This window comes from Oryzias latipes, chromosome 5 (assembly GCF_002234675.1).
Source record: "Oryzias latipes chromosome 5, ASM223467v1".
Taxonomy (NCBI): Eukaryota; Metazoa; Chordata; class Actinopteri; order Beloniformes; family Adrianichthyidae; genus Oryzias; species Oryzias latipes.
The window spans coordinates 26,194,278-26,221,460 of NC_019863.2; the positions used below are offsets into that span (position 1 = coordinate 26,194,278).

The window sequence follows — 27,183 nt, forward strand, 5'->3', positions numbered from 1 at the left end:
CTTATACGAAAACTAGGTACCTTCAAAGAGGTGCAGCACAGACTTCTGGGATGTCTGGTACCTCAGCCTGTCTTCTGCATGTGAGGAGGTTCTGTGCAACATAATCCAACCACATGAAACTTCTCAGATCACCACTTTTAGTCCAGTTTATATCAATGAGTGCTAATGAAGCCATTGAATTGTTTTAAATAAGCGACTCGTCGCATTTCGGGCAGACACTCGGCAGAATTGCAGGTTACTCCCCTAGGGCGGGTCTGTTAATTAACCCACCTGCTTAGCGTCCTATTTAAGTCAGGTGTACAATTGTTCATTCTCTCTTACCTTCAGCGCTCATTCTTTGCCCCTCCCTCCTCCCCGGCTTCCACCTGTGGGCTCCGTTACGGGGGTTGTTACCCGAAAGTGTATGGAAAAATAATTGTCTCAAGGAATTGAACGGAGCCTTATGCCAAAACGAAGTTGTGAATCAAATTGTGAATGTCATCCTAAAGATGTTGTGAAAACCTAAAGATGTCGTGAAATAAATGTTCTTCTGCAAGAGTTGTCTGACTGAAATGCACAAAACGTATCTTGGGAGCTGCATGACACGTGAAACAATCTGATGTGATTGACTTGGCAGCTCAAACAAATTCTTGATAGCAAACTTTCCATCTGCTTATTCAGCACTGATTTGATCTTCTCTCGTTTCCACGCCGCTCTTTCTCACAAACATCACGCTTCATCTTTTTCTGACATTTCAAATTGTGCAGCCTAAGTTAGGTTTTCATACGTTAGATGCTTCATGCTTAAAAAAACACAGTTTAATCAGTGAACCTCTGAATGAGGCAAGGGGAGCATCACGATTCTGCAAAAGTTTGACTTCTAGTTTCCCTATAGCTAATGAGAGCATCAGAGTGGAAAGGAAGATGTGCATATTTGATATCTAGGTGTGATGTTCAAATGCAGATTTTCACCTTTGACCTTCTATGACATCCACCCCACAGTGGTGCAACAGGATCATTCTGAATGGCAAGAACATTAAGGGTGCTTACGTACGCTGACACTTCATTCTGTAAACAATTGATATAGTATCAGCTGAACTGTCTGCAGATCAGTCCAGGATGTTGAAACTGTTTCGCGTCACAGGAAGCTGCGGCTTCGCGACATGCATTTATGTGAGGCGAGAAACCTCTGCTCTTCAGTCAGCCTTCATTGCCGCCAGCAGCAAAAACACAGCAGTCTTCATGTGAAGTGAGCAGAGAGGGGAGCAATCTGTTCAGCAGGCCTGAGTTCCGACATGCAGGACACGTTTGCATCTTTATGGTGACTACAGACACGGATTTATGAACAAGAAGACCTGGAATTTGTTTGTGGCTCTGCATTTCTGAGGACTATTACTTCTCCAAGCAGAACTTCAAAAGGTGAGCGACCTTTTTGTTTATTTTGCTCGCCATTTGACTCAACTTCTGCCTCCAAGATTTTAGTTATATGTCCTTTAACTTGTATAAATATGCTGCACAGATTGAACTTTGCAAAAAAAAAAAAAACGATTGCATGAACAGAATAAAATCTCCCCTTTTGAGATGTGGACCTTATTCCTGCCATGCTCTGCATGGAACTTGAACGCAGGATATCAGCACCTTTTGTTGTGGTTTGACACCTTGAGTATTTTGCTTTTGGTTGCCTTGTTATGACGCATGTACATCCCCTGTGTGTGACAAAGTTAGCAGGCAACAACCAGTTAGTTTATTTTAATGTTGGTTTTTTTTCTCTTTAGGTCTTGGCAGACGTCTCAGATTGCTGAAAAATGGGCTCCTGCTTAACCAGATGTTGCTCAAATTTAGAGGTTTTAGAAAATGCACCTGAATCAGACTCACCAGGTAGATTCAGCTCAGAACACAGACATGCAAACTTAAATATACAGATTCCCCAGATCAAATGTTCACCGCTTCTCTTTGTGGCTCTGTAGTCCTCCAGGAAAATGTGATTGTATCGCTCCACGACTACCCAACGTTCGAAGACACCGAACCCACCATGTTTGCTGGTGAGAGACTCCTCATCGTATCAGAGTAAGTGGAACAGCTTGTAAGGTTTCAGTTTTGCCACAGTTAAAAAAAGAACCCTACGTTAAATTTGTTTCTCTTTTGGAACAAAAACAGAGATGGAGATTTCATGACGGTGAGATCCTCAACCACTGGCCGTGATAGCTACATCCCCACCAACTATACAGCCAAAGTGATGCACAGGTGAGGAGCTGTATGCTGTTGTTGTGAGCACAAAAAAATAAATGAGGCATACTGTCCGTGTAGGTGAACTGTTCCTCAGTGGAGACAAATGCTTGTTCTCCAGTGACACATTCAGCCTCTGCCTCCTCCACCTCAGTCCTACTCAACAAGCTCAGATCTTCTTCTAATGGGTTTTTCCAGACGTCAGGACAGAATTTGGTGTCCCAGTCTGAAGGTGTGATGTCCTTTGTTGCAGGTGGCTGTTCACAGGCATCAGCAGGTACAAGGCAGAGGAGCTGCTGCAGAAACCCAATAACCAGAACGGATCCTTTTTGATTCGAGAATCGGAAACAAACAGAGGTAAGAGCTTTGTTGTAACCTTTTGTGTAAAGGAACTGTTTTTTAGTGAAAGTTTTAATTTATTTTAATTGTAAGGGGGCAGAATGCTGAGCCTGTCTGTGCTTTCATACCATTTTAGGTTTGCTCAGGTTAATTTTTGTTCTGCTTTTATAAACCAGAAGCAAATTTATCCTCAAGAAATCATTCCTGTTGGAAAAAAATAGTCTGATTATTACTGATTTGTTCTGATCATTGTTTGTTCATTGTTAGAAGTGAAGATTATAGAATAAGGAAGCACACAAGACATTTGTGATTTCTAAATTCTATTTCTCCTCCAGGCTACTTTTTAAACCATAAACTTTCTGGAAACATTGATTAAATATGTGGAGAAACAAAAATGTGTCCTACAAAAAGTTTTTATTGAAAAACAGGATAACTAGTTGTAGAAATTGATGACATTTGGTTCATGTGAGACACCAAAAGATCAGCCAAGTCAAAACAAAAATATCTTAACCGCTGCATCTGTGGGATATTTCTGTCTTCAGACAGCCACTCACTATCCATCTTGATGAGAACCAACTCCTCACGATTGAATCCTGTGAAGCACTACCGCATCTACCGCCTCCAAAACAACTGGTACTATATTTCTCCAGGACTCACCTTCCCCTCCCTACACTGCCTCGTGGAACACTATTCAGGTCAGAACTGAAGCGGGGACTCTCTTCTGGGTGCCTTAAGACAACAAAACGTATAAAACTGACTGAAAACTGGGGCTCCTCTTGCAGAGTCTGCAAACGGCCTGTGCTGCCAGCTGACAGCGCCTTGCTTCATCCAGGGGTTAGACACTCCCAGGCCTGTTCCCAACATTATCAGAAGGCCTACTATTAACTGGAAGGACATAAGCAGGTGAGAAATGGTTGCTTTGGATTTGAATCTAATGATTGTAGTGCAAAGAGAGACACTCAATCCTGTCACTGGTTTTTAAAGTTTTGTTCTCTAAGCATTAGGAAGCAATCTGCAGGTTTAAGTGATTCAATGAGTTAACTGGTGAGAGGAGTGCAAGAACAAAATTGCCAGCAGATTAAACCTTGTGCTAGCCTAGGCACTTTAACATTGGGAATTGGGTCATCTAGACCCACTAGACAGTGCACTGAACCTTTTTTCTTCAATGATTTGTGAACCTCACTGGTGTCCATGGATTACATGAAATCTTTCCACCTTTATCCACCTTTGTCATGGTAGGGAGAACATGTCAATGTAAGGGTGGGGTCATCTAAGATAGCACAAGGGTTACATGATAGTTTCACTGGGCGAGAGGAAGCAGGAGAATGCTCAGACTGGTTGTACTATGCAACCACTTTTGCAAAAACCTAAAATCCAAAGATATTTGTTGTTTTTTTGTGTGTTAAAATGTCATTTTGTTTTTTGTACTCACTCTTATTGCACATCCCTTTTTTGTTGATCTCTTCAGGTCAGTGATTCTCAGAAGGAAGAGAACCGACTCGGGCCATTCTCTGGTGAGTGAAGGACTGAGGGAGGCCATCACCTCTTACCTGCAAATGACAGAGGGCGATGAACATAGCTGGGACACTTGAGGAAAGGCCTTTGGTCTCCCTGAGTTAACAACATCAAACATACAGCATGAAGTACTGTGCTGTGTCTGCCACAGTAGCACAAGCAAGCCAGAGGAAGAGGTCCTGTGCATGGCCACGTGGCTTTGGAGGACTGTTTGGAAGCAGCAAGGGGAACTGAGACACTACACAGCTCTGAGATCTGAAAACTGCTGACAGTTTTTCTGAACATGCAAGGAGATTTGAGCTGATGATGGAAAATATATATATATTTTTTTTTCAGTTTTGATTGTTTCTTTTAACTTATAAATTATTGTGGAAACAATGTTACAAATATTTTAAGTCATCAATATATCTGTGATATGACTTTTACTGTAGTTATGTTGTTGGAATCCAATAAAAAGTGCCAGGTAAAGGAAATAATGCCACCATGTCAGAAACTAATAAATCAGAAACTGTAATATGTTTTCTTTTAATAAAATATTTATTCGATTCATATTTGTATGGGGGAAAATGACCAAAATATCATTAAATTGAAAAAAAATAGTTAAACTTCTCACCGACTATAATTAATATGTCACATTGCACTTAAATGTTATGAATAAAAAACAATGAGAAAATGATGTGTAGTTTTGTTATGGTAGGGAGTTAACCCAACTAAATTAGAGGGTAACCTTTTTCGTCTGTCATCTCTATTTTGTTTTCCTCAGTTGTAAAAATTCAGTTTCAGAATTGATTTATTTTAAGCAATCCAAGGAAAAAAATTTTAAAAGAGATGTACATCTGCACTTAAACATATAAAACTTTAGATAATTAGTCACTATTTAATTGGAAAATAAAAAATAAAAGCAAAAGAGGATATACATATACCAAATCTATCCTACACATACATTCACATGTAAATAATGCCATTACTCATAGTCATTAATAGACCAAAAGTTTGGACACATCTTCCCATTCATTTGAATGAGAAGGTGTGTCCAAACTTTTGGTCTGTACTGTATTTGTACTTATACATACAATACATAATCCATTAAATACATTAAGTGTTAAGTTTGTCAAAAACAGTTTGCTTACCAAGGAGTAGAAGGAAGCAAACCTATAGAATCCCTTCCCTGCTATGCTTGAACTATTATTCACATTATTTTTACATATTCATCAAATTTTCGTTCAAAACTTCAATTTAAAAACATGACGGTATTTCAGAAATAACTATATGTATTACAGGTCAGGTTCAAAATAGTGTTTTATAGTTGACATCAGAAAAGATTACTAACTTCTCTAAAAAATAATGCTGCACTAAAAAAATGCTGCACTATTTTGCATAGAGTGGAAACCCAAAAATTAAAACAAAAACATTATTATTATTATTATCATCATCATTATTCTTCTTCTTATTATTATTTGTGGTAGTAGTTGTAGTAGTGATGTTACTAAACAACAGAGTGTGCGGTATATGTATCTGCCAGCAGAGGGCGCTTTATCACCTCCAGCACTTTATCACTGGCTTCCACTTCCTGCCTAAACAGTTGAGTCCAGGAAGAAGAAATGATGGCGACGCCTGTGGGGCTCGACGCGCCTTGCTTAAGAGGAAAACTGAGAAAATGCAGCAGTAATATCGTCACAAAGTTTTCGACCAGTAAAGTTACTGGCAGGGGTTTCAGTCGAGGGACTCAGGTTAGTATAACAACACGGCTAAGTAAATGTTCAAGAACATCCATGTAAACCAGGGGCTTGCGTTTGGAATCAAGCCCAGGCAGAAGAACAGAAACGAAGACAAGACGTCGTTTGGGAGTCCAACCTGGAGATTGATCGTCTGCTTGGTGGCTTAAAGTCGGGCACACATCGTTCGACAAATAAAACAAAACGTGTTGCCACGAATTACAGAATACATTTTTAGCATTTCAGTTAAAAGGCGTTTTGGATTCAGCAGGTGTAAACCGATAGCTCCGCTCATTAATCGGTCTTTTGTTGTTAGCTTTTAGCTTAGCATCAATAAATATGAGACTCAGTACAAAGTACAGCTACCCCAGGTCAGTGTTTATATTTTTATCGGACGTCATCTAGCAATTAATAGTCGTTAAATTACTTGAATCGTCTCTGTAATGACCATAAACGAAGATGATTAGGGTATGCTCATGCTAGCAAACGGGCTAACTGCTGCTAGCTAGCTGTCTTGTAAGCCAGTTGAACGGCTCAGAGGTGATTACGTAACAACAGACACTCACCGCATAACCTATCGTTTCCACAAGTAAATTTGGCGCTGTAGCCGTTTGGGATTAATTTAACCTTTATTTCCACTAAAGAAACAGTCTACACTACATTTAAAAGATGAAAATGGAAATTTACTGCAGAGAAACAAACTGCAGATTTGATGTCGACAGTTGAGATTTTGAATTTGGCCTTTTCTGTCTCTACTTCACATTTTAAATACCCAGTTTCTTTATCTATTGTTCTTATCACAGTTTTCTCTCTTTTAAAGGCACTTGTGTGTCTGCCCTGATGATGTAGTTAGACAATTGTGTACATCCACATTTTGCCATTGCTAACTTTTGCCTGAATGTTGTGATAAAACCTAGGAAAAGATGACTGTATAAACAGTTGTCCTTGTAGCTAGTGCCTTTAAACTGCACAAAGGAAGGGATATGACTTAGGTTATTTATTCAGTTAGTTATAGGTTGTCCTCTAATGTTTGACAAGACTCTTTGAAGTTTTACACTCAATTTACACAACAAGAAATACACTATAAATAGTATTGATAAAATTGCAAAAAATGATGAAAATGGCAAAAGTGCTTCAATGTTTTTGCAATAAAAAGATTACAAAAGAGTCTGTCCAGAAATTCAGCAGGATTTGTTGCACAAGGATCTGAGCCCAAGGAAATTTCTGTCCTGGTCAGTTCTTTTATTGTATCACAAAAAGTAATGTATGTTTCTGAAAATTTGTCATGTTAAATAAAATTTGTAAATAACTAAACTCTGGTTTCACAGTAAAGTAAATTAAACCATTTATGTGCTAAGAAATTAAATTAATTGACTTAATTACTTTTGAAACACCCAAACACTTGTGCTCTATATATCAAACATATTTAAATATGTTTGATCATTTTGTTAGATATACAGATATACAAAATGCCCCTTTTGCTTTTTTGTGCATCTGTAACTATTTTCTTTTTCTTTTCTTTTATCTTCTTGTCATCACTCTCCACTGTACAGCTTTGGAACAATACTGTCCTTTTTATTACAACACTAGACCCTTTTTTACATTTGATTGCAAGTAATTGTGATAAATTGTTTGGAAGGGGCAGTGTCAATTAACCAGTTTGGATTTCATGTTTGAAATCAAGACGTAGCGCCTCAAACGTGTTGAGAAAAATGTAGCAATTTTACATATTGACTGCTTTTGAAGGTTGTAACATGTTAAAACACAATTTGGTCTATTAAAACTGAAGTGAAAATGGGCGAAAGTTGATCATAATTTAAAAAAAAAGCTTTACAGGTCTTTAAGAAAGAGTTAAACAGATGCTATTAAAATATCTGTGCTGTAGTGTTTAAAAAATGCTTAACTTTGTGTTGCAGCTTCCAGCCGGTCTGCTCCAGGAGTCGGATAAACACAACAAGTGGTATGGCATCCCTGTTCTCCTCCAAAAGCTCTATGATAGCAGCCATCCCAACAGTGACCTTCTACAAGCCCACAGCTTTCTCAAGGCAAGCACATGGCACTAATCTGGACATTTTGAACCATGTCCCAAAAAACAGCAGCACACACAACATTTGAATGACTCATAAATTACAATTTTATACACATTAAACTGCATATGTTAACAATGCTTATGATTGTGTCTGTTTTCCCTCTGGAGCTGTGCACTTTCCTGTTTTTTGATCACTTCTTTTTGTATCTAGAAATGTAAATGGTATGGGTGTAACGGTACACGTAGTTGGACCGAACCCTTTCGGTACGGCACTTTCGGTTCAGTTCACTCTTGTACCTTTTCGGTTTGTTTATTTTTTTCTCCCCAAATGTATTAACTTTGCGCCGAGGCGGAATGTTATTCGCGGTATTCCGCCGGGACTTTCAATGGTTTCTGCACTCAGGTTGTTTTTGCTTTTACAGATAAAAGAGTTAGCGCAGAGTACAAGTGTGTGTGTGTGTGTGTGTGTGAACACATGCTCAGTTTGTGTTGCTCAGTTATGGAGGGTCCGAACGGGGAAGTGAACTCCGAAGGAAGATCCGCCTTCCACGGTCAGAAACGTCATTGCAGTTCAGGTTCAACGGCTGTTAGGTGACGGAGGTGACAGTGCGCATGTCCACAGGATCAGCATGGAACAATCAGGTCTACCAGAAAATAAATGTGCAAGTTAATTTTTCAGGCCAGTGTTGATTTTCCAAAGGTTTTGGTTCCTGGCAGATAATAGTTTTAATTATTTTAGTAAGCAGATCACCATCATAGGTCAATTTTATTTATTGTTATGTAAAACCAATAAATGCATTTTGCAAGTAATTTTTTTCTGCCTTTTTTGTACCGAAAAAATACAGAAAATAGATGGATAAAAACTTTATTAATATCCCAAGGGAGAAATTCAGGTGTCCGACAGCAAAACACACACAGTAAATAACAATAAAATAATAGTTAATAAAATAGTAGTTCATGTCAGGCAGATTTGTTAAACAGCCGTACCGAACTGAAACATATCGAACCGAGCCCTAAGAAACTCTGAATCGAACCACATTGAGATTTTAGCATATCGTTGCACTCCTAGTAACTGGCTAATAGTCATCTATTTTTTTTTTTTTTTTTTTAGATATTGTCATCAAGGCTCTCCTTTGAAGCGATGACCTGTGTTACAGAGGACAGAAAAACTGCTCAGGAATCCACCTTCCCCAACATGTACACTTTTGACCTTTTTGGTGGAGTTGATGTAAGTTTTGTGGTTTTTCAGTTCAGTGGTTTGTTGTTGTTGATGCTGGAGACATTCAGGATGTCTGGTGTGCCCGTTTTATACGGAACGCCTGTACAAATTTCTAATAACCACAAACCTTGTTTCCTTTAAGCTGCTTGTGGAGATCTTGATGAGACCCACACTATCGATGCAGAAGAAAACCCCCAAAAGTAAGAAGAATTGTCACCTTTTCTTTGTTTGCTCTTAGGAAATTATGTAATTTTTATCCAAATCTACCTTGACGCTGACACATCTGTGCTTGTACCTCAACAGTGAATGAGGACTTGGTTAAAGACTGTCTAAGTGTTCTATACAACTGCGGTATATGTGTAAGTACTCGCTTTTTTTTAGGGATGTCCCGCTCGGGTATTTTTGGCCCCGATCTGATTCAGTCATTTGATTTTGAGTATCTGCTGAAACAGACTCCCAATCTGATACTTTAATACCATAAAAAATGAACAAACATAATAAATAGATCCAGTTTTCCCCCTTTTTTAAAATTGTATTAACCTTCTTTTATTACGCAACACTGAGACAGAGCACCTCTGTGAACAATTAAGCAAAAATAGTGCAGCTATCAACTAGAAAAATGTGATCATTAGTCATTAGAGAATGTTTGACTTATGTATTTCCAGAGCTATTGAACATTTTTCATCATATATCTCCCTTTGCAGCTGTCTGTTTAATTCTCATTAAAAACATTTTTTTTTACTTTAAATGGTTTTGATGGTCCTCGTTTGCATTAGGACAAAACAAGTTGTAAATGTTTATTGAAAGTTATTGGGCCTAGAAATCTGCATCTGTGAATATTTTGCTAACTTTATGAACTGAACTGTTTTTGTGTTTCCTGCTCAAACTATTTAGCGCTGATCACAATAATGAAAAAATAAGATAAATATCCTACATTAACTATATATATTAATTATATCCTCCGGCCTGATTTCCAATCACGTGATCAGATCGAGACATCCCAACTGTAAAATGTGTTACATAATCAATGTTCATTGGATGTTTTTGTTTTATCTGCAGCAGCAAATATAAAACCTTAATGGAAATTATATGTTCAAGATTAGATTACATTAGATTTGCTTTATTGTCATTGTCCGTTGTACAATGAGGTTGAAGCATCGCCATCAGTGCAAGAATAGCAAGGAAGAAACATCGTAATACAATATCAACAAACAGTATATACAAGTGTGCAAATATAAACTGTAATGAAGAGTGCCAAAATTAGTGTGCAAAGTTGACAGATGTAGTGATTGAGAAAAATGTTTACTCTTAATTTGTAGATCGAGGGCGTGACCAAGAACCTGGCAGCGAGGGATGACTTTGTTCTGTTCCTCTTCACCTTGATGACAAACAAAAAGACCTTTCTGCAGACTGCTACCTTAATTGAAGATATTCTAGGAGTCAAAAAGGTCAGTGTGTGTTTTATTTTTGAATTATTAAAAAATATATATATATATGTAGACCATTGCCCTTTAAACTGTTAGGGATTTAGTCACTTTACTCTTTAAGCCATTCTTGCTTGACAACGTTCTTGCTCATTTTTCTTAGAGGTGCAATTAAAAAATGTATAAACATAAATGATCTTCAAATGTGTAACTTCACTAAATCCATGACCCAGTTTTCCTCAGACTCGCGCTTCTAATAGCAAATAGCAAAACTTGATCATATTCCACTTTTTAGATGCAATAGATTAATATGAATCTTAATTTTTATTTCAAGTCACATTCATATACAGTGGAGTTAGTGCAGTTAGTGCATCTGCTGCTTTGATGCCTCACTGATGAAGTCCAGCACTGTGCAGCACACTTCCATAAACTAATATCTTCCTCGTGTTTCAGTAACCTTGAGTGTTTTAAAGGTAAAAAGATCAAATCAATTGACAGGACTAAATGTAGCCATAAGTACATCTGCCACATTGGTGCCTGAAGGTGTAGTGTGTCTGCTGTTTACATTTAATACACATTAGGCACAGCGATCTCCTTTTATACTCAGAAATCTAAGATTCAATTACAAGCAATCATATGTTCTTATATTTAAGTGTAAATAATTCTTATGTGCTTATATTGTAATTTCAGCTAACACTTGTTTTAACATTGAGGTAGCTGTACAAAATACAAATTACTATGGTAACAAAGTTGTTGAATTTGTCATTCTCTGGTGATTTTGGCCTAAAGGTGGGAACACCTGGGAGTAATCCCACATCCTCTGTCTCTCCAACCTCAAAGGGCCTGACAGTTTTAGAACCAAACCTTTTACAGTTATTTGCTTTTCAGCCACAAACATCCTTTTTATCTTTACATTCTGCTCAACACATTACCTCATTGCTTTAAGTATGGATGAAACAATCTGTAGTTATGACAAGTGAAGGAAATTTCTTATTTTTGCCGTTCAGTCCATGAAGAGTTCTTCAGAGAGAAAGCAAATTGTGTTCCTGTTGTCATTTTCTGATATTTTGCATTTTCTGCTAAACATTTTGATCATTTAAACCTCGTGTAACCTAATGAAGATTTTGTTTTCCGCGGTTATTGGGGAATTTAGCTGTTTTTAATGTGGCTGTTTAATGATTGTAATGGAATTCCCAGTTTGGTGACAAGTGTATCTGTTTGCATTTGAAGGAGATGATTCCCTTGGAAGGCATTCCTAATCTGTCGGGTTTGGTCCAAAGCTTCGACCAGCAACAGCTAGCCAACTTCTGCCGCATCCTGTCTGTGACCATCTCTGAGCCAGATGCTGGAAATGATGACAAGCACACTCTTTTGGCCAAGAATGCACACCAAAAGAAGACCGCCAGCCCTTCACGTGCAGAGATCAACCAGGGTAGGGCATTTAAGAAGTGCTATGGTCACATGGGTGTTTGTAAAGAAAACTTTGTAAAGGTTTTTACAAGATAGAATTATTTTCCCCACAGTGACTCTCTTAAGCATCCCCGGGTTTATTGAGCGTCTCTGCAAGCTGGCAACTAGAAAGGTGTCGGAAGCCACGGGGCTGAACTTCCTGCAGGAGCTGGAGGACTGGTACACGTGGCTGGACAATGCTCTGGTGCTGGATGCCCTCATGCAGATGGCTACTGAGGAGACTGAACAAAGCAGTACAGGTGAAGCAGCAGCCACTCGTAATGGAGCCTCCATCTTTATTTAAGTCTGGAGATTCACCGTGGCCTTCCTTGTTTGACTTCTTTTAGAGTCATCAGATGAAAGTTCTTTGGCCACCAGCCCCCTGAGACACAGACTGCCTCAATCCATGAAGATTGTTCATGAAATTATGTATAAAGTAGAAGTTCTGTATGTGCTCTGCGTTCTTCTTATGGGCCGGCAAAGGAACCAGGTACGTTTCTTTATCACGCAGGGTTTAAAATGATCAAATCTAAGCAAAGTTGAGTTACGTTTCCCACTGATGTTCTGCGTCTTCACAGGTTCATAAGATGCTGGCTGAGTTTCGGCTCATCCCAGGACTCAACAACCTGTTTGACAAGCTCATCTGGAGGAAATACACATCTTCAAACCACGTTGTGCATGGCCAGAATGAGAACTGTGACTGTAGTCCAGTACGAACTTTTCTACTAGTAGAATTTTTTTTCCTTCCATGGAGCAAATTTGCTCTTATTGCACCTTGGAAGAGTCTTGCAGATCACAGGGATGACTAACACTGTTTGTTTTTATCATGCAGGAAATATCCTTCAAAATCCAGTTCTTGCGACTTCTTCAAAGTTTCAGTGATCACCACGAGTAACAATCCCTTTCTCTTATTTTTTCCCCTCTTATGTATGTTTCTGCTCGGTTTGCTTTTTGTTTTAATCCAACATTATTTTTCTTCTAGGAATAAGTATCTCCTCCTGAACAGCCAAGAGCTTAATGAACTGAGTGCCATATCCATGAAGGCCAACATTCCAGAGGTGGAGGCTCTGGTCAACACCGACAGGAGCTTGGTTTGTGACGGCAAAAAGGGCCTCCTCACACGGCTCCTTGCTGTCATGAAGAGGGAGCCTCCTGACTCATCCTTCAGGTGGGAACCGCCTCATTTAGCTTTTTTTCGTTTGTAACAAGAAAGCACCCATGCATTCCAGCCTCACGCTTTGTATTTTGTCTCTTCGTGTAGATTCTGGCAAGCGAGGGCTGTGGAAAGTTTTCTCAGAGGAGCCACTTCTTATGCAGATCAAATGTTTCTCCTGAAGAGAGGGCTGTTGGAGGTAAAACAACCCGTTTTTTAATTAAAGACATGCATCGATGGGCTCAGTGTCTCTTTGAATGAGCAGCTTCTTACTGTCTGCCTGCATCCTATCGGCAGCACATCCTGTTCTGCATCATAGACAGCGGTTGCACCTCTCGAGATGTCCTTCAGAGCTACTTTGACCTGCTGGGAGAGCTCATGAAGTTCAACATCGACGCCTTCAAAAGATTCAACAAATATGTCAACACTCCAGAAAAGGTATCAATCAACTCCTTCTCAAAATTAAAAAACTGACTTTTTTTACTTTGTTAAAATTGCTGGAAAGTAATTTTAAAAAATGTATTTTTTACTGTGTTACTTACAACCTTGAATCCAATCACCAGCACCCCCAGTCACTGACCGGTAAAAAGGCATTTCTTAGATTATTTTAATTTTCATTGCTCTCTAGTTCTGAGGGATGTTTTATTTTGTTAAACTGCCAGATTCTGTCCTCCACGTGTTGGTAAATCACTTATGAAGCATGTCAAGTCGTTCAGCTCGATCACGTCTTAAATATGTTAACTACCTTCCGAAAAGCTAAGTTGAAAGCCCCGACACTTTAACCGACAAAACCAGGAGTTCTACCCAAAATATAGACTTAAGACAGTTTTTAAACACACCGGGTCCTCTCTGCATAATGTGCAGCCATAGACTCTAATGTTTCAAGAATTTTGCTAATAAAGTTGTAAACTGGGAGGATTTGAGTCTATTTTCATATTTAGAAAATACAAGTTTTTGTGCTGCTTTTGTTATTTTTGTTTTTGTTTTTTGCCCCACAGCTTAAAAGTCGGATGAGGCTGACGTTGGTGTCCCTTTTTTTGTTTACACTTTCTACAGTAAAGGGTCGGTTTAAGAGAAAATCTTTATCGCATTTTAATCTGTTGTAAAAAAGATTCAAATTTGATAGAGGATAAAGATCAAAATTTTCCTCAAAGTTAAGTGAAACCAGAAAAAAATCAAGACACCAACTTCAGCCTCCTAGACAGCAGTTTGTGATGGTCTAGCATGAATCTGGTCTGTGGTCACTGCTTTATTGTTCCAAATGAGAAAGTACTCCGTTTTGTTAGAAACAGTTCAGTCTTAAGGGAACCATTGCTTTTATTTTAAAATCATAATATACGTTTTTTTAGGTATTACGTTCATTTTCATCATACAATATTATGTTTCCTGATTACATTATGAAGACATCTGCTAAATCTGTGCTGCAGCTTAGAACTGTTTGGTGTGTTTTACTCTGCAAAAAGTTTTTTTTTTCTTGTTTATGTCACAAAGTATTTTGTGGGCTTGTGTTTTCTTGTTTCTCATTCAGAAAGGTGTTGTAAATAGTAGTAACCTTTACTTCCTTTATTAGTTCCAGGCTTTCCTGACTCAAATCAACAGCTCTCTGGTGGACTCCAACATGCTGGTGCGCTGCATCGTTCTGTCGTTGGACCGCTTTGAGAGTCAGACTGAAGACGTCAAAGGTAAATTTATCGAAACAACCTTTCAGTTTGGGTTTTGTGTAAGCGAGGTCTGACGGGTCGTTCTTCCTCATTCAGTGGTGGAAGTACTTTCAGAGTGCTCGCTGCTGTCGTATATGGCCCGGGTTGAGAACAGACTGTCCTTCCTCTTCAGACTCATCAACATCATCAACGTACAGACGCTCACGCAGGTCTAGTTTCCCTTTCGTTTTTGTGACGTCTTTACAAAGAAATGTGCTTCGTTGTTGTCGTGTTGGGAAAAGTGTCACACAAACTTCAAATGCCAGCAGGAAATCTATGGCAAGTTTTAAAAATATCCCAGTGCAGTGACTCTTGAGTCCCTTCAACTTGAATATAACAGCTTTTATTTAATTGGACTTTATTTTATGTAGTAAAAAATCAGTGTCATGGACTTTTCTCCATCCTCCTCTGTATTCATGGAGATTTTTTGGACAGAAATCCCAATAAGTGCTCATTGTTAGCATGTAGAATAGAATGCAGTACAAAAAAATCACGTTTTCATGCTATCCTTGTGTTAAGTTATGAATTCTACTAAAAATCACCAAAAAAGTAAAACAAACTACTAGATTTTTACAATATAATATAATTTTAAATTTCTCTCCAAACATGTTTTAGCAGAGACTGTTGTAAATTTCTAAATTTTAAACAGTAAAAATAAAATTCTACATATTATGTTTAAAATGTATGCTTTTGTGTGAAATAACTTCTGCCTTATAATACTTTTTAATTAAGTTTTAAATGATTGCAGCCACAGCTCAGCAGGTTAGTGTGACCGAGCAGCTCGTCTGACTTCCTCTCATCTGTCTGCAGGAAAACGTGAGCTGCTTAAACACCAGTTTGGTTATTTTAATGCTGGCCAGGAGAAAAGCAAAGCTCCCCTTCTACCTCAACGCTCTGCGGGAGAAGGAGTACGCTGAGAAGTACCCGGGCTGTATGCTCAACAACTTTCACAACCTGCTGCGCTTCTGGCAGCACCACTACCTCAACAAGGACAAAGACAGCACCTGTCTGGAAAACGTGAGTCGCCGACCTGGATTTCTGCATTCCACTGTCAACGTTTTTGTTTAGGACTTGCAAAGCGGCAAGCAGGAGCGTCGTATTTTTCAGTGTCAGGTGATCACATTGAGCGGCACTTTGAGCACTCTAAACAGGCAGTCGAGCTGCATTTTTGTTTAATGGTGAACATTTTTAACACTTTAAGAGGCTTTAAGCATTGCAGTAAGAATGTGACAGCTACAGCTTTGAGATCAAATCTACATTAAAACTCCCCCTCTCTAGGGGGAGCAGGAAGCTGCAGTCACTGCTGTACTCAGGGACTGTTTGTTGATTTTAAAACCCCCAATCCTACTTTTATTGTTGACAGTCCAGCTGGGGGGCTTTAAGTCCCATTTGTTTGACCCAACTGTGGAGTCAAACCCACACTCCACCTGTCTCCAGGCGACCTCTCAACCACCCTCCCAATCAGCTGCTTTAAATTCAATTCACTGTTTAAATTTGCTTAGGCCGAGAAGCTTTTCAAGTATTTGCTAAAAATATATTTTACATTTTGTGTTGCCGTCTGAGTTCTTCTTTTTATTCTTTCCGTTGGCTGTTAAATGTTCCAGTCATTTTATTTTTTTAATCAGGAAGTTTGACAGTTTTTATGTACATTTTCCACAATTATTAGACTATAAACAGGTTTATGGGAGCCGGTTTATGGTAGTCGGTTTAGCTCGCGCTGGTTTGCGGCGCCTTCCGTCCGTGAAACCAGGGTTCGAATCCGGGCTGTTCCCTGTTCCATTCTCTACCTCTGTGCCGGTCCCGAGCCCGGTTGCTTTGAGAAGGTTGCGCCAGGAAGGGCATCCGGCGTAAAACATTGCCAAGTTTACCATGCGACTTGTTCGCTGTGGCGACCCCCGATGGGAAAAGCCGAAAGAGGAAGAAGATTAGACTATAAACAGGTTTAAGCTGAAAAACAGTTTTCCTAATCTACACTGAACAAAAATATAGACGCAATACTTATGTCTTTGTTCTTTTGTCAGGAGATGAACTGAAAAATCTGAGATGTTTTCTGCATACATAAAATAACCGTTTCTCCAAATGTGCCTAAATCTGTGATTTAGACTCAGAAAACCAGTCTGTGTCTGGTGTGACCTCGCTTTGCCTCACGTAGTGCAACACATCTATGTTCTATGTTCCATTTTAGAACAGTTTATATTTGTTCTGTCTAATACTGACAGATAATACTGGTGCTGTTGTGAAACCCCTGCTTTCTCCCCCCAGAGCTCCTGCATCCCCTTCAGCTACTGGAAGGAGACGGTGTCAGTTCTTCTGGGCTTGGACAGGACTTCTCTGTGCGCTATAGTCCGCTACATCGATGAGCCCTTTGAGGATTTGGACAGGGACCTGCTGGAGGATTGAGCTCCAGCCTGTGAACTCTGTGCTCCAGGAATGGGACGGAGCAGACGGTTGCGGGGAGCTTGGACACCTAGAAGCGGTGACGGCCCTGTGGGCGCTCCGTGACCGCGCCGTGGTTGTAAAACCTCACCTTCTTGATATCCGTACCTTCGCATGGAGGCTGTCGACGCAGATGTGGAATTCGCCGGAAAAAAAAAAGGTTTTCTCACTAATTTACGCCCTGATTTTGAAAAGAAGAGGAGCAAAGCTGCTTGGATCGGTCACATGGTTAAACGGTTCTGACGTGCGTTGGTCTTCTGCTTTAGGAAAATTTACGAAAATTTATATAACATGTCCAAAAATAGAAGAATCAGAAATAAGAACCAGTTGTGAAACCTGATCATGATTCAGATGTGCTGGATGGTGGTGTATCACAGGGCTGCTGGGAGCCACCAGCCTCCCTCTCACACTACCCTCATCCTCTGTGCTGACTCCATTTCTTCACATGTGGAAAACAGAATCATATTAGAATTGCAGGGCCCCTTCATTGAAGCTTGGTTTTGCAGGTGGCTGTAGTTGATTGGCTCCACTCGGCACATGTAGGTAACTCGAGGCCCAGCTTACAGTGTTCCTCGCGCCAAAAAACCATTCGTTCTGTTGTGGCTTTAAAAGCTTTACCCAGGGAATCATTTATAGCTTTTTCCAAGTTACTTTGCTGGTTTGTTTAAAATGATGGATTTTAACTCTGGAAAAAGCGTGAAGTGAAACATTAGCACAGAGCAATGACTTTTATTGTTAAATATGTTATTTCATTTGTTAATTAAAAATATTTTCACTCTGTAACAAAAGTTCCGATGTTGTAAGAAATGCAATAGGATAAAATAAACTATGCAGGTGTTACTCTAAAATAAGACTCTGCTCAGTCATTTTCTGCCAGAGTTCTGGGGACGGTTTTGGGTCGTGTCCTCTGCATGAATGTGTTGATCTTAGAAAAGAAAAAGAAATCTGCTACAATGCAACAAAAATCAAATCATCACCGCATCCAAATTCAAACTCAGCATCTCTGGATGAGTTTTTCTAAAAGATGAAGCGACTTTGTCGTTCCAGAATTATTTTCTATATTTTGTTTGAGTCACTTGAAAGATTTAAATCTGCAGCTTAATTGTGTTTTCGTGTGAATCTCTGATTAGTTTCTTCGGCTTTTACATGACATCCTTTGGCAAAACTTCATTTACACTAAACTCATGCGGGTAAAAAAAACGAATTCTTCTGTTCTAACAGCTGTTCTCTGTAAAATGAAATAAACAGAGTCATAGTTAAAGATGAAATGTTTTATTTTGGTGTCAAAGGTCAGCATGTTACAGCATGTACTTCTGTAACTTTTCTTTCTCGTAATCTACAAACCAGCTGTAAGAGAGACTCTGAACTATGAGAGTTTAGCATCCAAGATGACATTTTCTGTGAAATAAGAGTTTCTAGAAGCCTGCAGGTTGCTTCCTTTAAAGGTCATCCAATCGGGTCCATGAACACGACTGGACGTGGATCTGGACGTGGATGCCGGATGTCCTCTAGGGTGACTTCCTTGGTTCCAGCCGTGGACCTGTGCTCCACCAACAGGTCCGTTTGCAGCACGGGGGTCCTGCTGGAACCGACTTGGTCAGCTTAGCGTTTCTGTGCTCCCTGCCGTAAAAACATCAGACATTACAGAGGATTCCAAAGAGGATTAATTACAGTTACATTTAGATTTTTAAATAGTTTAAGTGAGGTAGATGTTCCACTGCGGGTTGAATCGGTTTTAAAACAGGAATTTATAACCCTGATCATGTAGTGAGAAGCCTTCCCCACAATCCCGGTAACTTTAGTGTTCCTCAGGGTTCTCTCCTGGGACCAACGCTTTTTAGCTTTAATCACGATAACATTTTTTTCTTTTTAACAGATGCGTCCATTTTTAATAACACAAAGTTCCCCTCTGTCCTCCTTCACACCTTACTGACATCCTCTTTAAACGGATAGGCTACTTGTTGGCCCCAAATGAACTTCACTTTAAAGTTCCTCCATGTAAAGAGTTTGGGTGGTTGTTGACATTCATGTGCTGTCCCCTCACAGAATCCTCAACTTCTCATTCATCTCAGCAAGGTTCTCACTGCGTTTTTCTGCTGTTTGGTGTCCCTCTGGAAAACATCCACCTGTTCTCCAGCTGCTCCACTCATTTCTGATCCATCACTCCCCCACAGATGTGGGGTCACTGCACTTGCCTGCACACTTCTTTTCATCTGACCATCCCACTGTTACCTCTGAAGGTCTGTGACTGTGGTGGAAGGAGCTTTCATTTTAGACTCTGCTCCCCTGAGTCCGATCCCCCTCTCTCCCCCCCATTTCAAACTGAACCCTGAACTTGTCTGTTAATGACTAGTTATCCTCGACGTACAAAGACCTTTAGTGTCTGAAAGGTGCCTCATTAATATGACTTTAACCTGAAATATGAAAGACTACAGAGATTGGATGTTTGTGGGTTAGTTATATTCCCCCCCCAAAATCCTCTCTTTGGTGTTTCACTCCAGCAAAGCCTGGCCTCTGACTCCACCACACCTCATTTTATGGAATCGCTGAATCACAGCACTGCCTGGCTCAAAAGCTCCTCGGTTACTGTCCCTACACTTCCATCTTACCCAGTTTTCACATCTTTTAGTGTCTAAGGTTTTGTCTTCTTCAAGGGTCCTTAGCAAAAAATAGTACACTTGAACTTTGTTTTATTAAGTTTACTAGAGTATAACTATAGTAAGTTTACTATAGACTGTGTACGTATAACAGAATCTTCATTCTGAATTGGAAGATTTTAAATATATATAGATAGTATATGAAAATAAACTTTTTAGTGTGGACTAAGTATACTTGTAGTACTCTTAGACTACTTCATGCCTGAAAATGTTTTTGACATGAACAGTCCCCTCTGTAGATAAATTCTCTGTATGGTTTTATTTTCCAGTAGTTGGTAGGAGCTGAGGGATGACATATTGAATCAATCACTTTAGCTGCATTTCTTTCACTGTAAGATTCTCTGAAAATGGTCAAATGAAAAAGGACTGTAAGAATTTTTTTTCTGTGATTTTTATGACTTTAAAAGTGGTTTTTTTTTATACATTTCTGTTGCTTCTTCATAACTTCTGTTCTAAAGGAAAAGAATAATTTCTGTTGAGAAAAATGGATACAATTTCCTGCTTATGATTAGCAGGCAGAAGGAAACCTCGATAAAAGTAAAAACAAGCGTTTCCACTTTTGCTGTACCGGCTCTCCGATGAGGACAGGACCTTCACTGAAAGTGGGTCATGGAGGTGAAAGTGGGACTTTCCCCGTTTATTTATTGACTTTTCCTTGCTGCTTAATTTTTGGCACTTCTTCTGCAGCTACCAGTCCTATTATATTTAATCACATGAAATCAAACACCAAACGCTGCTTTTGATGTTTCATGGCTGCAGCCACACAGGCTTGCCAGGTTGGTTTAGTCCCAGCGAGGACGGGGTCTCACAGATGTAAATAGGGACCCTTGGACAGTATGGTCAAGGACTTAAAGGAGAGCCCGCCTCTGTGTTGGGGCCTCATCACATTTTTTCTTCAGTCCACACCAGGTGCCCCTAAAAAGGTGAGCATTTTTGTTTTATTTGTGAACTGAAGCCCCCTTTGAGCCCACTGGCTTTAATCCTCTGTCACCCGCCACGCATCCCATCAATGCATTTGCCTAGAAGTATAGGCGCCGCGGACAAAAGAGGCCAGGGGCCATCAGTGTCCAGGGAGGGGGGGGAAGTTGTATTTTTAGGGTGGGCTGAGCAGCTGCCACTTGACACATGTCGCCACCTGGCTCTGAGGACACCGTCTGCATTGTTGAAATTAGAAAGAGCGTAGAGAGAGAATGGCCAGAGACCTGCGAATGGGATATGTGTGCACGGCAGAAACTGAGGCCTTATTAACGGCAGGGCCACACACATGCCCGCTAACCAAACAAGGGCAAGCACACGCCTCACACACGCCGATAACATTACCCTTGCATGCCACTCGTGTTCCGGTAGGGCAGTAAATGCAAAGCTATAGTGTATCAGAGGCCCGGAAGGCTGAGCGTGGGATTAAACCTGTTGGGAGAAGCAACTGGTGCAGGAGGACCTTCTGAGAGCTCAAGGACTTTCCTGCACCCAACCCCACATTTTCCACTCTTTCAACACCACAAAAAACAGCAAAAGGAGGAAACGTCTTCCTCTTTACTTTGTTCATACCTCTTCTCCATCATCTTCAGCAGATACATCCTCGTAAACCTGTCTGGTGAAGCTGCTGGCAACAATCTGCTGTGAAGAAGATGAGAGAGGTAAAAATACAAAACAGGCTCAGCAGTTATGCAAAAAAAATATTTCAAATTTTAAAATCAAGCTGCTTGCCACATGTGTCTTTTAATTCAAAGAAACCCAAACTAGAATTATATTTGATAAGTAAAAGGTTTACTTTCAGAAAGATGAAATGACAATTTTAAAAAGGGAAAATATTAATTGATTCTCTGAGGATTAAAATGATTTTTTTCCATGCTGGTAATTCTGGCTGTTGAAATGTGTCATATGTTTAGAGTAACAAAACTAAACAGCAGAATAAAAAACACTGAATATGTAGAGATAAATTTTGAGTGTCACCTGCGTTCTCTGCAGATTCTGACCAAAGAGCCGCAGAGAAGCTTTCGCACATCAGCGCGGCCTGCCTGTGTCCTCTCTGGTATCTGATGGCTGTTTTTTACCTGGATGGAAAAGATAACAGGGGTGCATCAGGTACATTTTATTTATGGAGGTAAATGCCCACAGAAACCCTCTGCTCGGCCATGGCTCTCTCGCATGCAGAAAATCCCGTCGTGAAAAAGAGAAGAGTCAGCACAGACTTAAAGTGATGTTCATGTCATCATTGCCCTAAACATCACTGCAAGTCTTAACTGTCTCAGCCCCAGCTGTCCTCTGACGGCTCTCTGTGCGCTGACTGATGGTCAGAAAGCGACCACATTCAGGTCCGGTACCTAAATGACCTTTACCTGAAGCTTCTTCTCTACAGTCGGTCTCTGATGTTGCAAAACGGGTATTTATCAGATCCTGTTCTGATCATTTAAAAAAAAAAATATTTATTTTTTTTTATAACATGATCCCAATGTTGTAAAAAGTGAAACTCACATTTTCTCAAAGAAATTCCTAAAATGAGAGACTTTCTATGCTGATTTTCACACAGTTTTGATGAACAGCTTCAGCGTTGGACCAGATGGTCAAACTGCAAGAAGAGCAGAACAAATCTGTGTATTTGTTGAGTAGAGGCAGCGGTACGTCCGCCTTTGAACTGTGATGATGGGAATGCAGAAGCAACAGAACAGCTGACAAATCAAGCAGCATTCAAAAAGAAATGTAACAACTAGAAGAGTCCTTTAACAATAGATCTAGACTTTTTTTAATTTTTGTTATAGTGCGAAAAATAACCCACCTCATAGATCGCAGACACACACGGATGTTCAGAGCTCATATGGAATCCTGGCAAGCCGGGGGGGGGGGCACACCGTTCGGTTTGAACATACAGTCACATGTGGCTTTGGCCAGTGCTCCCACAGCATAGGCGACCTTTAGCACCCACACAAAAATACACACATGGAAGAAACGGGGCCTGTCATTCACACAGAAAGCTTCAGACACAAGGACAGGTGCGCACCTGACCGCACAAACATCATGAAAGGGATTTTTTTTTTTTTTAAAAGCTCCTGACGCAGCTCCTCCTGCAGCTTCTTGGATTACTAAAGTGAGTGATGCTCTGATTGATTTTCATATCCAACACAAAGTTCTGGTAAATCACTGTACAGATTTGGACAAAAACAAAGTCATTGCACAACAAAGCAAATGTTTAGTAAAACAAGAGATTAAAAAGATTCCAGAATACCTGGATGGTCCAGGGTTAGTTTCATTTACTCTGAAGATGGAAGAACTTCAACCAACCAGTGTAGAAAAGAAAAACTAAGCGTATTTGTTTAACAAACTGCATGAAAAGGTCTAGTCCACCCAAGAACCCAAAATGACCCCTTGACCAATATTTTCTGAGTATGACAGTAATCCCAACATCCCTTGCTGCACAAGACAAAGATTCATTTGCCTCTTTTGCACATTTTTCTCCTAATGTCATTTTTATGTACAATCAAAGTTTCTTGTTTTATTTCCTTTAATTAAAAAAAGGCCTTATTTTTCATTATGAATGTATGAAATGTACATTTATGAATGTCATATGTCACATGTGATTGGCATGTATACCGCATGTTTATGTTAGCTTTTACAAATAATACAGCACATGAAACTTTAGTGGGATTTTTTTCTCACCTACACATGAGATTCACTCGCCTAGAGTGACTTTTTTTCCCATTTACTTTCCACCAAACTTCTCGCTTTGCCTTTAAATCGTCCCTGTGAACAAACAAGTAGGAGGGAAAGTAGATATTTTAAATGAACCTCAAACCTCAACATTCATATATCTATAGTGGTTTAACATTGAAAAACCACAAATAAACAATTAACTATCTCATAAAAGCATCTGCATAAAAAAAGAATGGTCAGAACAAGAGGAAAGTGGCAGGAGTGAGCTGGACTGAAAAAACTCATGGAGACAAATTAAATTAAGTGTAATCCAATGTCACTTCATCCTTTTTGATATAAATGTTTGAAAAAAAAGAAATAGACGAAATTTTAAAAATGTAAAGAAAAAAGAGACAACTAAAGGAAAAGAGAAGCTTGGAGAACAGAGGAAATAACAGTTTCTTCCAGTAGATGTTACTCTAGGAGCTCACACAATCAAAACACTGAGCCTCGTTTTTATTTTGACAGTTCTTTAAGAACAAATTTTCCAAAAAAGGACAACAAGAACATGTGAAAATCGGATTAAAGCAGAAAAAACTAAGTGCTTGGTCTTAGTGGTCATGAAGGAGCTGAGTGACTTTGGATCTGCATGCACAAAATAAAAAAATCCCTTTAATGGGGACAAATACAAACAGTGACGAGATATTTTCTTCACAGTGTCTCCAGAGTGGAGTGGCAGAGTGGCATCTGCTCAGGTTCAAAAGGACAGAGGCAGTTGAGGCAGACTGATGGCACACAGGAGGACGAGGTCATGCACAGTGAAGCAGAAGCGTCTGTAGCAGGATGAAGCTTTTCCTCCCTTCCTGCTTTGTGATTTTTTTCCTTTTCTTGCTAATCTGTTCTTCATTCAGAGATTCACACTAGACTCAAACTCAGTTGTAAACTTTTTTGATTAAATCTGGATCAAATAAAACTATTTTCATCCAGTGACATAACTGTATTAATCTTTTCAAAGGATCTTGTTTTATTTTTCTCAAAATTCACAAGTTAAATGTTTTAAGTGTTTTTCAATATACATATAAATTGAGAATAAGAATTCCTTAAAAAATACTAAACGGTTATAGAAAGTAAAAAAAAAAAAAAAACAAGCATAAAGACAGACAGGCATCATATTAAAAAACGTTTCAGAAACATGCGCACTGTTACCTTGCAGGAGTCGTCCTGCCCGCGCGCCCCGCGGCGCAGGTCCTCTTTAGTTTTATGGAGTCTCCAAACTCTTCTCGTCCAAACACGGAGACAACTCCCCCCAAGACTGTACGCAGAACCGACTCCTCTGGTAAGAAGATACGAAGCCATTAGTAGTTTGTTTTCTGGAGGCTTTTCTCTGAAACTACGAGGGGCCAGAGGAGGCCGCTTCTGCGTAAACATCATGGCACCACACGAAAATGACGCAACAGAAATAAGTAGCTTGGAGGAAATTCTAGAGCGTGGAAGAGTCTCTTGAGAGAAGGCCAGACTGAGACAACACGTTGTTCGTTGATCTGAGAGAAAGCACAACGAAATGCGCCCCTCCGAGGTGTGCACACATTTATAGCGCGTTCCCCAAGGTCACGGTCAGTGGACATTTGTCCCTCATTAGCATGTGCCACCTCCTCAGAAGCCCATTGGCTGCTGAGCGCCTGTCTCAATTGACACAAAAGGAAAGCAGCGTTTTTGTCATAGCGCTAAACTCCAGCAGACTATTTTTGTATCCCACTTATTTCATGCAGCGTTCACACTGTCAGGGAGTGGAAGAGCCTTGTACTGGGAGCATCCCAGCGTGGAGGAATTCCTTACTTTCTTTGAAACTTGATAGACAGAACTTTAAGTCACGAGTTGTAGCTAAGACGTAATCTGAAAGTTAGGATTGATACAAGGAAAATAAAATATTAGAGCAGAAATTAAAGAAAGGGGTCAAATATATATTTAGATTTCATAGAAGGAGTCTAATCATCTCTTTCAACCACAGAGCTCCTGATCACAGACTGAGAATCTCAGAATGACATTGATGCCATGCACTCAGGTTGCCCTCCAGCCTAACAGGCTGCAGCCAGGATGTTTGCTATTGTGTGCTACCACAGATGAGGCAACTTTAGAAGAGATTATTTCAGGATCTGTGTGGCATTAAACTTGCCACTATAAATAGACATCATTTTATTTTTAGAGAGGAAGATGGCAAGAGGCAGTGTGGCTTCACAGTCCAGCGTCTCCCAAGGTTTAAGAAAAACCAAGCAGCCTTTGAAGAACACGAGCGTGTTTCTCCTTTGAAGCTCTTGGTCTTTAGAGCCAGATGATGGTGGATGAACTCGGATGCCACTGCATGTTGGACCGTCCTCTCATTGTCTCGCGAGCTCTGCGCTGCTCACGGTCCACGCTCCTGCCCCAGCCAGTCTGACCTTCAGAGCTCATGGGAGAGGTTGGTGGCTGGTATGGGAGCAGGGTGACAGTGCTGCTCGGGGAAGTGGGGGAGGGAGAGTGGACCACAGTTTCTCAGAATAGACAAAGCCAGTATTACTGATGGGGAAATTGAGCGTTAAACCGTTGTGCCAAATTTAGCAAAAGGCCTGGTTCCAAACGCTCCAGAAAGGGCTTTCTCTTCGCTTCATCAAGGAAACAAATTCCTATCAGGGATGTTTTTTGACTTGAGAGTCAGCCATCTTTGTTGACAGCGTTATCTGTGGCGAGCGCAGAGGTGCCGCTGTGATGGCTGAAACTTTCAGTCTGATAGAGCGGGCCGGGCTATTCTGGGACAAGAGTCACTTCACAGAGGCACAGGCTGGTTTATGTCCCATGTCACTTGGTGCACTATTTGAAAAGCTGGAATGCTGATAACACATGAGGAGGAGATGAATCCCGAAAGTCCCCAGAGCTGCTCGGCTTTAAATAAGTTCACAAACTGCGGCTCAAACACACACACACACACCCTGACAGACCCCACAGTCCGGGACGTGCAAAGCCGGCGTCCCGGCACATTTCTCTGCAGCCCGAGCAACAGCTGACTTCTCAGGCTCTCCTTGCTGTGTTCCTCAAAATCATTTAGAGCCTGATGTGGCTACTACTCATGTTTTGAAACTAAAGTGCAAATTCTTTTTTTCCCCTTTTTATATATATAAAAAAAGAAACAACTAAAAAAGAAATTGAAGGAGCGGCTGATCTGATTGTTCTGTTCTGCTGGGGATTTGTCTGCTGGCAGTTTGGTGATGTACAACCAAGAAGCTGACATTTTGGGCACGAATGCTTGATCTGGGGGTCAGTCACAGTTGCTTTAGATCATCGTGCACTGAATGCCAACAGACTTAAGTAGGAAGATGGAGAGGGATGGGGAATTATGACAGCAGCCATCGCCTTTCACCATACACACAACTCTCCATGTCTGGTGTAAAACTTTATCGACAACAAACGTTCCAAATTTTTAAACAATGAATGTGAAACTGTTTGGCTTTTTTTTAGCAAGAATTTTAGTTTTTTCTGCCAAAACTCTTTCTCTTGAATAGTGTCAGACGCAGAAATGTATCAAAGGCTAAAAAAGTGTGAATTTATAATTTTAAGAAGTACTTTAATTTAAATTATGGTTTATGGTTAGATCGATACTTGTTTTTCGTCTTCTTAGATGTGCAGCTGTTTTCTTCACTCTTGGCTGTTTATGAAGTTGCCTGCTCTGAGCTTCAGCAGTGACC

At 40.1% G+C, this 27,183-nt stretch overlaps 2 protein-coding genes, 1 long non-coding RNA gene and 1 other non-coding gene across 8 annotated transcripts; 2 read left to right on the top strand and 2 right to left on the bottom strand.

Annotated features, from left to right (window-relative positions):
- The first annotated feature begins 567 nt into the window (after nt 1-567).
- On the top strand, nt 568-4,731 carry LOC101163074 (src-like-adapter 2). The gene is made up of 8 exons (XM_004069085.4): nt 568-1,397; nt 1,754-1,856; nt 1,946-2,045; nt 2,136-2,222; nt 2,458-2,561; nt 3,086-3,238; nt 3,326-3,446; nt 4,012-4,731. The coding sequence occupies exons 2-8, from the start codon at nt 1,784-1,786 to the stop codon at nt 4,133-4,135; spliced, it is 762 nt and encodes a 253-aa protein (XP_004069133.1). The 5' UTR covers nt 568-1,397; nt 1,754-1,783; the 3' UTR covers nt 4,136-4,731.
- Nucleotides 4,732-5,611: 880 nt separating this feature from the next.
- Nucleotides 5,612-18,031, top strand: trpc4ap (transient receptor potential cation channel subfamily C member 4 associated protein). 2 transcript variants are annotated; one of them, XM_004069086.4, is made up of 18 exons: nt 5,612-5,788; nt 7,690-7,818; nt 8,914-9,030; nt 9,164-9,221; nt 9,325-9,380; nt 10,341-10,469; nt 11,676-11,877; nt 11,969-12,154; nt 12,242-12,384; nt 12,473-12,604; nt 12,727-12,785; nt 12,877-13,062; nt 13,156-13,246; nt 13,345-13,485; nt 14,618-14,729; nt 14,805-14,917; nt 15,558-15,764; nt 17,010-18,031. In XM_004069086.4, exons 1-18 carry the CDS (start codon nt 5,660-5,662, stop codon nt 17,145-17,147), a joined length of 2,328 nt encoding a protein of 775 aa, XP_004069134.1. In that variant the 5' UTR covers nt 5,612-5,659; the 3' UTR covers nt 17,148-18,031. The 2 variants fall into 2 exon arrangements, with proteins under 2 accessions (XP_004069134.1, XP_020559115.1); XM_020703456.2 differs by lacking the exons at nt 5,612-5,788; nt 7,690-7,818 and adding an exon at nt 7,828-8,444.
- A 408-nt stretch (nt 18,032-18,439) lies between these two features.
- On the bottom strand, nt 18,440-25,045 carry LOC110015165. 4 transcript variants are annotated; one of them, XR_002873306.1, is made up of 7 exons: nt 24,674-25,045; nt 23,495-23,578; nt 22,617-22,750; nt 22,316-22,409; nt 21,794-21,894; nt 21,389-21,454; nt 18,440-18,803 (listed from the first exon to the last, which is right to left on the bottom strand). It is a non-coding gene; the product is annotated as an uncharacterized LOC110015165 (long non-coding RNA). The 4 variants fall into 4 exon arrangements; XR_002873304.1 differs by having other exon boundaries at nt 21,389-21,457; XR_002873307.1 differs by lacking the exon at nt 22,316-22,409 and having other exon boundaries at nt 24,674-25,044.
- On the bottom strand, nt 22,008-22,104 carry mir499 (microRNA 499). Its single transcript, NR_107093.1, has one exon. It is a non-coding gene; the product is annotated as a microRNA 499 (primary transcript).
- Nucleotides 25,046-27,183: the final 2,138 nt, after the last annotated feature.

What these genes read in the sequence shown, in the direction of transcription:
- LOC101163074 (XM_004069085.4), top strand. Translation starts at nt 1,784, where the DNA reads ATGGGCTCCTGCTTAACCAGATGTTGCTCAAATTTAGAGGTTTTAGAA. An exon ending in AGACTCCTCATCGTATCAGA is followed by an intron (nt 2,046 to 2,135) that starts GTAAGTGGAACA and finishes GAACAAAAACAG; the next exon opens with AGATGGAGATTTCATGACGG. An exon ending in AGAATCGGAAACAAACAGAG is followed by an intron (nt 2,562 to 3,085) that starts GTAAGAGCTTTG and finishes TTCTGTCTTCAG; the next exon opens with ACAGCCACTCACTATCCATC.
- trpc4ap (XM_004069086.4), top strand. Translation starts at nt 5,660, where the DNA reads ATGATGGCGACGCCTGTGGGGCTCGACGCGCCTTGCTTAAGAGGAAAA. An exon ending in ATATTCTAGGAGTCAAAAAG is followed by an intron (nt 10,470 to 11,675) that starts GTCAGTGTGTGT and finishes TTGCATTTGAAG; the next exon opens with GAGATGATTCCCTTGGAAGG. An exon ending in GACTGAACAAAGCAGTACAG is followed by an intron (nt 12,155 to 12,241) that starts GTGAAGCAGCAG and finishes GACTTCTTTTAG; the next exon opens with AGTCATCAGATGAAAGTTCT.